This window comes from Meles meles, chromosome 6 (assembly GCF_922984935.1).
Source record: "Meles meles chromosome 6, mMelMel3.1 paternal haplotype, whole genome shotgun sequence".
Taxonomy (NCBI): Eukaryota; Metazoa; Chordata; class Mammalia; order Carnivora; family Mustelidae; genus Meles; species Meles meles.
The window spans coordinates 57,704,635-57,717,605 of NC_060071.1; the positions used below are offsets into that span (position 1 = coordinate 57,704,635).

Below are 12,971 nucleotides of genomic sequence, written 5' to 3' on the forward strand. Positions count from 1 at the left end.
ACACTTTAGTGGCCAATTAACTTATTTTCAGCAAATTGTATCTTCTGTAATCTTAATGGTTATCTGATAGAAACTCCCTGACTGGAGGCATTAGTGTATCTGTTAACAACACATAAATGTCTTTAATAGAAATCAGCAGAGAGAGCAGACCCGTGGATCAGGTAGGGGCCATGGTGCAGGAAGCGAAACGCAGTCATCGGTGTCCCTGTCTCTCACGGCCTCCTTGCCTGTGTGTTGCAGCCAATGGCTTTCATTCTTCAGTTGCTACTGTTTCACTACAGCTTTTCTCCAGGATGGAAAAAGGAGTGGCTGTGCAGCTGGGGTGTCTGTTTGGGGACACGCTAATGTACCCGAGATGGAGTGAGCTGGGAGGCCGTCCCGGGGTGCACTGTAACTCTGTCCTTTTCTCATCAGTCAGGGCCTCTGAAAGGTTTGACTCCACTTCCATTCCTTCTCTACATCTTAAATTGCCCACTTGTAAAAGCCATTAGCTTGACAGCATTTTCAATTTTTTACAGCATAAAAAAATGCAGCATGCTGTTCCCTCTGCTTGTGACCATCTGACTCTCCCTCCTGAAGATGCAACCACAGCAGCACACCTCCTGAGCTCTAACCATGTGTGAGGCAGTGTTCTAAGTTTCTTACATGGGTTGACTCTTCATAACAGCTTTAGGTGCAGCCTCACCTAAAAAACGACCCTAGTTTTTCAGAGAAGAAACTGAAAACACAGAGGGGTGAGCAATTTGCCTGAGGTCCCTCAAGAAGTCATCAAAGATCTAAGACTTCAATCGGGAAGTCCAGCTCCAGAGACTGTTCTTTCCCCTGCTCTGAACTCCTACTCACCCTTCAACACCCTGTTCAGATGCTGCCTTCCCTGTGAGGGCGGAGTAGTCTCTCCTGCAGGACTTCCCAGCACACTCTCATCCTTTCATTGAGCACTTAGCACATCATAGTGTAAATGTGCTTGTTTATAGGACTCTTTCCCTGTGCCAGACTAAAAAAGATAATCAAGGGCATGGGCCAGACTTCAATTAATTTTGGATTCCCGATACAGAGAATCAGGTACCTTTCAATTATTTAATAAACATATATATTTGGCTAAGCTATTTTTTTCTTTTGGATATACTTTTTTTTTTTCATTTCAGTTCTGGTTTCCTTCAAACCTTCAAAACAGCAAAATTAATTGTTTTGTGTACATTTATAGGATCCTCTTGGGCAATGTTAATACTTCACAAGAAAATCCTTATTTTAAATGTATGTTGAAACATTGGCTGGATTTTTAAATATGACATTTCTCAAAATGAATATTTCTAAAAGAACTTATCTTTGATTTTTTAACAAAAGCCAATGGAAAATAGAATTTGATCTACTAGGACTTCTTTGTAGGTGGGTGGTCAAGACTGCATTGATTTTCATTCCAGAAATACCCATAGTCCTGAAGATACTTAGGCCAGTAATAGGACTTAAAATATGCCAAAGTTCTCCTCTCCAGCCTGTTCTCTAAACCACAGACAATGCAGCAAAAGATCCATACTGCAACTGTTAAATATGAATAATTACACTGATTGCCAAGTGCTCACAGTTAAAATAGTGCATGCTCCCAAACTATCAATGACTACACTCTATTTATTTTCCCAATTTTGTTTATTTAAATATGACTTGGCCAGAAGAAGAGAAATGCTAGGATGTATTTTTCTTGAGCCTGAAATCAATGGATCATGACTGTTTATAGAATGGGGTATCTCTCAGTGTCTTTGCTTTTACAAAACAGTATGCACTCCCAAAACTCTGATGGTCACTGCAGTGGCCACTTCTAATTTCAAAGAATGGGAGCAAGAGCAAAGAAACTAAGATATGGAGACAAACCAATACCAAATCCTACTCAACCCAAACCTAAACACCACCATGGATACACTAAGGAATCGAGAGTGGTCCATGATAGAGAAGCCAGATTTGGCTGATGGCAGGTTGGCGACCTTGACTTCTGAGCATGAATGCTCCCCTCTGTGTTCACTCAAATATGACCCCATAAGCACTTACTCTATTGCTAGAAATGGACTCTTTCTAGATGGTAGGGCTAATCTAATTACTCCCTTCCATTAACTCCCCAATTCCTAGAAGATACAATTTTCATTTCTGAAGTTCATATATACAATATGCTTTAACCAAATTGGACTATGTTTCTTTGATATATCAAGGTTCCCTTCCTCTGGGCCTTTACCCACACTACACTTTCTGCATGGAAATCCCCTATTTCATCTTTGCATCTTTACATCTCATCCAGCAAGCCTTTCCCAGATCCACCCTTGCACTTCCCCTGATCCTGTGGCACTTTCCTTATCTCTCAAGCTCTTTACCATCTTCTGGGATAGGAGTCCCTTGCTGGCATGCTTCCTGTCCCTTACCAGATTGAAAACTCTCCAAGGACAAAACTTGGATTTGCTTGCCTTTGCTTAAAATAGGTTGTAAGTAATCCGCTTTTATTTTTTGTTCTGTGGGCATCAATTATTATTATTATTTTTTATCTCCATCAACCTTCCCTATGTTAGATGATTAGCGGATGCTAAGGGGGAATAGGATTCTTGGTGTTGAAGGATAATCATCATCTCCTGTCTCCACAGAGAACTTATGAAATGGTCATGACCATATCACAAGCATCAAATAAATACCTGGATTAGATGATTAAGTTGCTGCTCTCCAGAGTGATTTAAGATTTCTAGGAGGACAAGGAAGGGAATTGCAACTAGGGTTTGTCTAGTGCCTACTCAGAGCAAAGTATTTTGCTTACTACTCTACAATGGCAACACCATCAGTGAATTTACCAGAGACCTACAAAGTGCTATGTATTATACATGATACTTTATGCATGATACTCTCAACCTTTTAATGGTCCTTCTGTTTTCAGTTCTCTTACTCTATAGATAACAAAACTGAGGTTTGCAGAATTTGAGTAATTTTCTCAAAGTCCTGCAGCTAAGTAATGGAACAAATTCCAAAATCAAGTAGAATTCCAAAGCCCATTTGTCATTTGAACATAATTTTCTGAATGGTTTTCATTAGCACAGTTAAGGATTAATTGTATTAATGTTTCAGTTGTTTTAAGGCTATTACAAAGAAGAAAAAGCTAAAAGTTTGAAAATATATGCAGTTATTTTATGAAAAAATGGCTCTGGGCTCATAGAAACTTTAGGGTCATACATACAAAGCAATAATGACAGCAAGATGACATGATCTATATTCAAGGGGTAACTGGAGTTTGGGAGAGAGAAGACCTTATTGTGCTTGAAAGTAGGACGATTTTATACAAGACAGACACCTGATATGAGCTTGGCTAGGAGTGAGAAGTGAGAAAGGAAAGAAGGAAGATGACTTGGTTTTGGTAAGAAAGGTATTGTGTGGCAAGGAGAGTGGTTGATGTCCAGCAAGGGACTTGAATGACAAGGACTCTAAACTTTGTACAAGTTTCTCCAACTCACAATGTTAACAGACTTTGTCTGGGAAAAGAGGACTTTGGACAAGTTCTTTATCTTCTTCCAGGAGTCAAAGGGAACATTAGGGCTTAAAGAATATGGATTGTTAGGAATCCTATAATAAAAAACAAAATAACAGAAGAAAATAAAACCTGAACTCTGCATAATGCAGCATGTGCAGCCAAATTGCTTTACAAAAATTCATAAAATTATTGTTTGAAATACCTCTTGGGAAAAGCTAGTGTTGGCAATGGAAAGCCACAGAGAATTTTAAGTAGAGGGCTAACACAGGGCTGTGTCTTAGAATAATTGTCCCAGCAGTAGTGTGAATTACAGGTTGAAAAGAAACAAGGCCAGAGACAGGTGATTTTTAAGCTATGACATCAGTACCTAGCGTATCTGGAATGGAGAAGCTCCTAATTCATGTTTATTAATTAGAGTGAAATTTGTTACCTGACACATTTGAAACTGCCTGTGGCCACAGAGGACAGCAAATTACCTTTCCAACAGACTGTAAGCACCCAAAAAGTTTCAGGGGTAAATGTTCATGGGAAGATGAGAACCATTCATGGATGCTGGGGTAGGCCATCAAGAAAAGCCTGGTTAGCCTGTCCCTTCCTAGAGAAACCTTCCTGCCTCTGGAGAAACCTTGAGAAACAGCCTTTAGGTTCACTTCCCCACAAATATTTCCCTTTCCCAAATTTCTAATCTAGAATAGGAGGTCTTAGAATGGCCTTAAAGAAGTCATGCACTGCAAGACACTGCTCGGATCCTGGCTGGATGGGAGGCTAAGGAAAGCCCCCTGCTGTTTACTGTGTGTTAGGGGACCAGACTCATCTACATGAAGGAAGGTGCACTTCTCCAGTGGGCTCTTCTCTCCATCTTTCTCCTTTAATTCCTACACCATCAGCGTGAGGTAGAAAGCGCTACTGTCATTCATGGATAAGGAGACAAACTCTCAGGTCCTCTTCTTCTCTTACTGAATCCTCACAACCACCCTTCAAGACATACTTCTTCACCCCCATTTTTTGGAAAAAAAAAAAGAGAGAGAGAGAGAGACATTAAGGCTGACCAGCAAATGGGGAGCCAGGATTCTCACTCAGGTTTCCTTTACTTCAAAGCCCTCAGTTTTCCTTAACTTCTTCTCTATTTGGTCCACTTTGAACAGTAAAGACTTGAGAATCATTGATTTAAATTTTAAAAATACGGTGTAGACTGTCAGAATGGCTAAAATTAACAACACAGGAAACAACAGGTGTTGGTGAGGATGCAGAGAAAGGGGAACCCTCTTACACTGTTGGGGGAATGCAAGCTGGTACAACCACCCTGGAGAATAGTATGGAGGTTTCTCAGGAAGTTAAAAATAGAGCTACTCTATGACCTGGCAAGTGCACTAGTACGTATTTACCCAAAGGATACAAACATACAGATTTGAAGGGGCACATGCACCCCGATGTTTATAGCAGCAATGTCTACAGTAGCCAAACTCTAGAAAGAGCCCAAGTGTCCATCAACAAATGGACATATTATGGGATATTATTCAGCCACTAAAAAGAATGAAATCTTGCCATTTGCAGCGATATGGATGGAGCCAGAGGGCATCATGCTAAGTGAAATAAGTCAGTCAGAGAAAGACAAATACCATATGATTTCACTCACATGTGGCATTTAGGAAACAAAACAGAAGCATGTGTGAGAAGGGCAGGAAAAAAAGAGAGGGGAGGGGCAGGCAAACCTTAGAGGCTCTTAACAGGAGGGAACAAACTGAGGGCTGATGGAGGGAGGTGTGTGGGGGATGGGCGAGATGGCTGATGGATGTGAAGGAGACACTTGTGATGAGCACTGGGTGTTATTTGTAAGTGACGAATTACTAAAGTCTACTCCTGAACCCAATATTACACTGTATGTTAACTAACTAGAATTTAAATAAAAATTTGGAAGATGAAACAATAAAGAATATTATATAAAGTTTATTTGAAATGAAATAAAACTGTTATCTCTAAATGCTTGAATCTCATGGTAGATATTTTGTCCTCTCCTTTCCCCTCTTTCCTCTGTACCTTTCTCCAGCTGAGAACTCCGTGAGGAAGTGGAACAGGCCAGGGGCCTGGGACAAACAGAGCCCATGTTTTCCTAAGGGATGGCCCATGAGCCCAGCTGCCATCTTGATTCTGGCTGCCAGGAGCTGCTAAGGTTAAAGGGCACATGAGGCCAGTCTACAGAGATGATTTCATGGACAGCAAAGAGAGTAGTGTACAGCTTTTAAAAGGCAGGGAAGTCAGGTTTGACCAAGTGCTTAGCACGTACTAGATATTTGATAATTGTTGACTCAACTGAACGTAATGTTTTTATACACTGAGGGAAAATTTCCTCTCATTGTGAACAATGATAGCTCTACATCCTACTGCAATAAAATAAGATAGAATCTTATTTTGAGATTCTATCTGGACCATTCAAGACTTATGGTATAGTCATGAGAAATAGCTATAAAATAAATGGCTACATGAGATAAGACTTGATTTAACATCACTAATTCACTCTTCCCTGAAAGGAATTCAACACCAGGAGCTGATAGGGAGACATGACATCTAAACAGATAATATTTACTCTGGCATAGCAATACTAAATCACATTATCTGACAATCCTCGGGGAATGGCCTTGCAATGTCAAGACAATGGGAAAATGATTCGAAATCAAGTTCATAGAAATCTAACTTTGATGTTCAAAATAATGAATCTGTCTCCTTGAATGCTGATAGGCAGCTAAGTATTAGGATCCAAAATGATTACACAGGATGATAGGATAGTTCTATAAAGATGATGGGGGTTAAAATTAAATGGATTTGAGGCTATTTTAATGTATGATCACATTCATACATCCCTTAAGCAACTTCCACACTTAATCCTACTTCTCTTAAGCAACTTCCTCACTTATACCAGGTTCCGGGGTACCAAAAAGGGGGCATGTGTTGTCCTTGTCATCTAGGGTCTCCAGGCCCAGTGAGTGATGGCTGTTACAGAAGCATGGACAGGACCCTGCTGGAAGCCCATGCAAGAGCCCTCCTTCTGTAAAGGGCTCAGACACTAGTCTGGAAGGATGAGCAGGAGTTTGTGAGTGGAGGTGTGTAGGAGGGGTCAAAGGCATCCTAGGCACAGGTTTAGCAATGAGAAAAAAATATGTTCAAGGGCTGATAAATATTTAATAAGCCGGAGCTCAAGGCAACTGTGAGCAAGTGACACAGAGAGGATGGCAGGGCAGGCTGAGGTCGGATTTAACCTTTTATGACAGATTTCAAATGAGGGGCGACCAGATTAAGAGCTGTGTTCAAGGTCTCACAGAGAGCAGATGGGAGTCAAGGCCAGATCTAGGTGACTGGGAAGCCATGCTCTATCGAATACCACTTCCAGATTAAAGGAATAAGGTGTGATGCTGTAGTTCAGAGGCAACAAGGCATCCCAGACCTCCAGTGTGTTTTGGATGACCCTGCTGAAGGAAAGGAATAAAAACTGACCCAGATCACTCCCTGCTCATTATTCCACATGCTTCTCGTACTTGCTCAAAGACCTTGGTTTGATTCCATCTGAGTCAGCCCAGGCCCACAACTGCCACAGGGGAGAGTTCTGGCCCCCTTCATGAAGGCTTAGTCACAACCCTGTCCAATCCATGTGTACAAGATTCACACAGGGTACCTGCTGCTTCCTCATAAGGGCAGCCTGTCACAGACTGATGCAGCCAGACAGGAACACGGAGTGGGAAGCCCATTAGTGCCAGATGACCCACATCCAGCTAACCCAGTGCTGTCCTGAATATATGAGCCCTAAGAGTGTCCCTCCATCATAGAGAGAGAATAAGATGAATACCATCCCCCCCACAAGCACCAATCACAAAGGCACAAAAGACACACTATCTCCACCTCTCAGCCTCCCCACTGAGTTCCCCCAATCCCTACACTGCCACCTGGATCCTGAAATGGTATCGCTGACTACTCTGCCATCTGCTCCATCCCATAACACCTGTAACAGACAAGAGCTGGCCAGATGACTCAACGCCCTCCTGCTGTGGAAAAGCAGAGCCAAGAGTCTCCTTCTGCTGGGGAACCTCACTACTCCCCAGTGAGGGCAGGCACACTGGCGTGTGCATTTATGGAGGAAAGCCTGCCCCTAGCAAGGTAAACATACATTTACTAGGGAGAAATTTGGAGCCCCATAGCTCTCAAGGAATTTCTAGCGTTCTTCTCCCAAGAGCTCTTTGGGCCGGGTGTGGCAGAGCAATGCGTTCTCCATACATTCTTGCTTTTAGTGTAGCTTCACGCTCTAAGATGCCAGATGCTCTGCCCACACAATTTCCTAAGGAAGCCCCAGTTTACTGGGGGAAACACAGCCATCTCTTGGCCTGCCATGGAGCCTAGGTCATTTTAATATCAGTTCCTCCCACACTGAAATAAACATAGCTGGGCCGAATTCTGCGGCCCTGGGAGTTATGTCAAACCTCTAACGTAGTGATTCTAGTGAAATGTAACATCATTGCCAAGTACAGAGGACAATGTGCCTCATGGGTGACTTTTACTTCCAGCTCTGCTATGCTGGCTGTCCCCATGGTACTTCGATGACTTTCAGTCATCGGCTGCTTGCCTCCATGTGAACGGAGATGAAGGGACTTGGGGAGATAAGCAATGGGCCTTTGGAGGGTAAGTGTGCTCACAGGCCAGAAGCGGTGCCAAGTGGAAGTACTCTCCATGGCGCTCTGAGTTTTTCTGGCTTTCCCCAGAGACCATGAGCACTAAGCCATCCTCCACAAGGCTGAGCCAAGAACAGAATGGAATGGAAGAGTCCCTTTGGAACAGGATCCTTCCAGCTGCCTGGTAGGCCACCGGAGTGCCTGTTGTAATCAGAGAAGCCTCTTTTTGAACTAGGAAAGACCACAAGGTCATGGATCCATCCCAGGGTAGCAGATCCAGAGTGAGCTGTGGGGAGCACTTAAAGAAAGAAAAAGCCAAGCTGGCATTCTTAGGCATTTACTTGGTCATTAGCCATAAAGAATAAATAAGAAATTTCTTTTCTTTTCTGTTTTTTTCTCATATCTTTTTACCCTCCCACACTTGCTGTCACGCCCAGCACCCTATGTCCAGGTTGTCTTTTAGGGAAGAATGTGATCTCACTTGTCTCTGTTCTTCGGACTTTTTTGTTACTTTGTTTCACTGATTTTTCCCCCACATAACACTGCAGTAAACCACTTCGTGGAGGCTAAAATGTTTTACTCCACAGATACATGCTTGTATTTAAAAATCTTTCTTTTTTTCTGGGAATCTTAAAAGAAAAACAAAAGTGAAGGGAACATAAAGGAGCTGTGCTCAAAAAACCAGAATGAAGTCAAGGAGTCAGTATAACTTTTAAAGAGAAGCAGATGGGAGGTGATGTTTGAGAAGAATTTAGGGTAGGAAGTTCATATATTTTAATGTCTGAAATATAAGTGGAAATAGCTTAACTCTGATATGTAGCCATCTGGGGGGGAGGACTTACACGCCAGAGATTCTCTGTCAGGAAAAACTTTGGGACCATAAAAAGAAGGAAAAGAAGGGAGTCTGAACCCCCTGCTTGAAAAAAGGGCAATACTGGAAGACGGTCCTTCTCTGATTTGTTAGGAAGCAGAGCTGCCCCACAGAAAATTAGCCGTCAGCTCCACACTGAGGCCCACATGAATGGAGTCATCAATAACCCTTGCCTGAAATCGCGTTGAGAACACAAAGAAAGATCTATTTCTGGAAAAGAACAAAGAAGAATGAAACTAGAGATGAAGCCCCCAAAGGAGATGTCAAACTGTCCTGTTAGGAGGCAGACTCCCCGATAACTAGGCCTGCATCCGCGCACAGACTTCCTACGCTTGGGTGATCTTTCCAGAACAATCATCAAGTGACAGAGCATCCGACTCGTCAGAAGTCAGCGCAGCATGCAATGCGGACCATCCAACTAGATCCGGCTCGGAGCGATGCAGAGTTTAAGCCTGACTGGATGTTAAAGGTAGGAGACTTTAAGAAACTGTTGTCTCAACCATAAATGACTCTTAATCTCACAAAAAAAACTGGGGGTTGCTGGGGGGAGGTGGGATTGGGAGAGGGGGAGCGGGCTATGGACATTGGGGAGGGGAGGCGAACCATAAGAGACTATGGACTCTGAAAAACAACCTGAGGGTTTTGAAGGGTCAGGGGTGGGAGGTTGGGGGAACAGGTGGTGGGTGATGGGGAGGGCACGTTTTGCATGGAGCACTGGGTGTTGTGCAAAAAGAATGAATACTGTTACGCTGAAAAAATTAATAAAAAGGGAAAAAAAAAAAAAGAAACTGTTGTCTCTATACACATCAAAAGGTAACGCTACTTGTTTATGATTAACCTAACTAGCCCACGGTCTGCTTTGAATGACGGCTGGAGATGGATGGGTGAGAGCTGAGGGAAATGGAAGGAAGAGACCAGTAGGGAATGGAGAGGAAAGTATTGGTGACTTTGTATAATACAAATCACTAGAGGATGACATGTTCAGAATGAGGCCTTCTCCGCATCTTTCTGAAAGAAATTGCTTACTTGATTTAAACCCATGTAGCACTGAAACTCATGCCTCTATGTTATCATTGTTTTATAGGACTGAAGCAAAGGCTTTAAGGTATTAAAAGCTATGCAGAATATATTAAGCAACAGCATCATCTTTCATTAATCTCTACACAACCCATTTCTGTGATCCTTGTACTCTCTGGGGCCTTCCACTCTTCTTTGAAGTCTCTCTTTAGATTTAAGCTCTCCTCCAAGGTCCACATTTCCCTATAAACTCGATTCAAAAGAGAGAAGAATAAAGTGTTTATCATAAATCTAGTTTCCAACCCCATCTTGTTCCAGTCCACGCGTCACAGTTCTGCCTGGAGGGTTCAGAGATTTCACTTCTGAAACGAGGTCAAATTTCACTTCCTCACACCTTACCTTGGAAGCCCGGAAAGAGAAGGCCGTGGACTTGGTGTCTGACTTCGCCCGGTCCTGCAGTAGAAGGCCTTGGTCCTCTGTCAGGGCCAGGTAGTGGCCTGTGGTGATATGCCGGAGCCGGAAAGCCTGGCCCCATCGGATGTTACTGCCACTCCAACTGCACAGAGAAAATAGCCAGGAAACTCAGTCTATTTCAATATCTATCCCGGGCTTTCTTTCACATGCTAGCAGAATTCTAACCCCTCTGCGGTTTATACTCTTAAGGGCCAAAGTGACAGTCTCCTGGCTTGTTCTAGGATTTCAGGTCTCCTGACAACTCAGTGTGGTACTTCTCTTGGGGCCTCTCAACACCACCAAGGAGGCACCCTCGTGAGCTATGGGTGGGAATGCAAACTGGTGTAGCCACTGTGGAAAACACTGTGGAGGTTCCTCAGAAGATTAAAAAGAATTACCACTTGATTCAGTAATTCTACTTCTGGGTATTTACCCAAAGAATATGACAACACTAATTCAAAGAGATAAATGCACCCCAATGTTTACTGCAGCATTATGTATAAGAGCCAAGATACGCAAGCAACCCAAGTCTCCAACCATAGATGAATGGATTAAAAATATATGGGGTGTGTGTGTGTGCACGCACATACATATACACAACAGACTATTATTTAGCTATCAGAAAAGAATGAGATCTTGCCATGGATGGATCCAGAGAATATAATGTTAAGTGAAATAAGTCACTCAGAGAAAGACAAACACCTTATGATTTTGCTCCTATGTGGAATTTAAGAAAACAACTGAACAAAAAAAAAAAAAGACAAAAATTAGACTCAAATATAGAGAACAAAGTGGTGGCTGGTAGAGCGAGTTGGATGAGAGGATGGGTAAAATAAAGGGGATTATGTTACACTTAATGAACACTGAGTAAATGTATAGAAGTCTTGAATCATATTGTACATCTGAAACTAATAGAACACTGTTAATTATACTTCAATAAAAATAAAAGGGGAAAAAAAAGGAACACCAACAAGGAGGATGATCCTGGGACAAGTCAAAGATTTAATGTAACAGCAAGTCCCAAGCATCCAGTTTTCCCTTTACCCCACTTTAGTTTCCTGATATAAAACAAATAAACACAAAAAAAGAATGCCTTATAAGGGAAACTTGTTTCTAGAAAAGCAAAGCCATCCCTAACGTACTATCTCAACTCAAACATTTTGCTACCACAAAGAATGCTATCTTCAAGAGCAATGGTAAAAATATTCATGCAACTTACACTCGCCAGGGAGAGGCAGGTAAAGAAGTGTGTGTGCACACACGTGTGTATGTGTGTGTGTATGTATTAGAGGGTGATCCATTTTGTGGAAAAAAAGTGAAGCAAGATAAGGTGATTTAGATAAGGGAGACCTCCCGTTGAGTGGCAACCTTTCAATGGTGCTACATCAAACTGTTGACATTCAACAGAAGTTATCTAGAGGAGAAATTATCCACTGAATAACTTGAAACTCATTCTCTTTTGAGTTAGAATAAAATCTTTAAGTTAGAATAAAATCTCATGGTTAGGCCTCTGGGGAAATGAACCACCATAACAGGAACTATACACACATACATAATTTGACTTTTTAAAAAAGTCCATTAAGAAAGGTTTAATATCCTGAGAACAGGAGTATGTCAGAGCAAGAATTTTAACAGGGCTGGAAAGAGACTATAAATGCTCCAAGCCAGCTTCCAAGTGGGTACTCCTTAAAAGCAGTATTCGTTAAACCAGTAACCTCCAAAGAGTTTCTCAGTAAAAAACGTATATGTACCTACGTGTGTATGTGTGTAAGTTCTAGTATTTTCCTCTGATCTATAATGGGTTTTCTTGGAGCCCACCTTGGGGGCATACACTCTTATGAGAGTGACATGAACTGTGAACATACATTCAGAAGGAGGCTCAGAGAGCTGGCAGGAAGAGCAGAGAAGGAAAAGTAAACAACTGTCCCTCCTCTGTTCTCCCAAGAATTTAGTTTAGCTCTAGCTTGACTTGCAATCCCTCTAGGAAAATAACGGCCCAGAACTTCTGGATCCCCCTTTGCAGCATGACGTTTGGAGACCACATGTTTTTACTCAAGCACACAGCTCAAGTCTCAGCCCCCTGTTCCTTCCACCCAGGTATAGTATGGTTTCTGACAAGTCCGGTAAATACAGTTTCCCACACAGCTACCTCTCCAGTGGTGGTTTAATCTTCTCTGCCACAACCACTAGTCTCATTTAAAGCTAACATTCCACTGGAGCCAACACAATTACTGAGAAAAGAAACACTAGCTGGGTTGCAGAGAATCTGTTTAAGAAATCAAATGGGAGAAGTACTTTGATGGTTTTCAGCAGACATGTCCAAGCTCGCCTTTTATAGCCTGGTCACCACCGGAGGAAGGGGGGCAGGAGTCAGGGGCTGGGTGCAGGGCCACAAAGCCCTCTGGCTTTGGAATCAAAACAGAAGTCTTGGAAATTCTCATTCTCTCATATTCTGTGTGTGTATATGTGTGTTCTGTGTCAC

At 42.4% G+C, this 12,971-nt stretch overlaps 1 protein-coding gene across 1 annotated transcript in view; it reads right to left on the minus strand.

Moving 5' to 3' along the window:
- RYR3 (ryanodine receptor 3) overlaps window positions 1-12,971 on the minus strand; it is a 513,582-nt gene that overhangs the window by 260,476 nt on the left and 240,135 nt on the right. Inside the window, exon 10 of the mRNA XM_046008318.1 lies at window positions 10,436-10,592. Coding sequence (XP_045864274.1) covers window positions 10,436-10,592 — 157 coding nt within the window. The remainder of the gene's footprint in view (window positions 1-10,435; window positions 10,593-12,971) is intronic.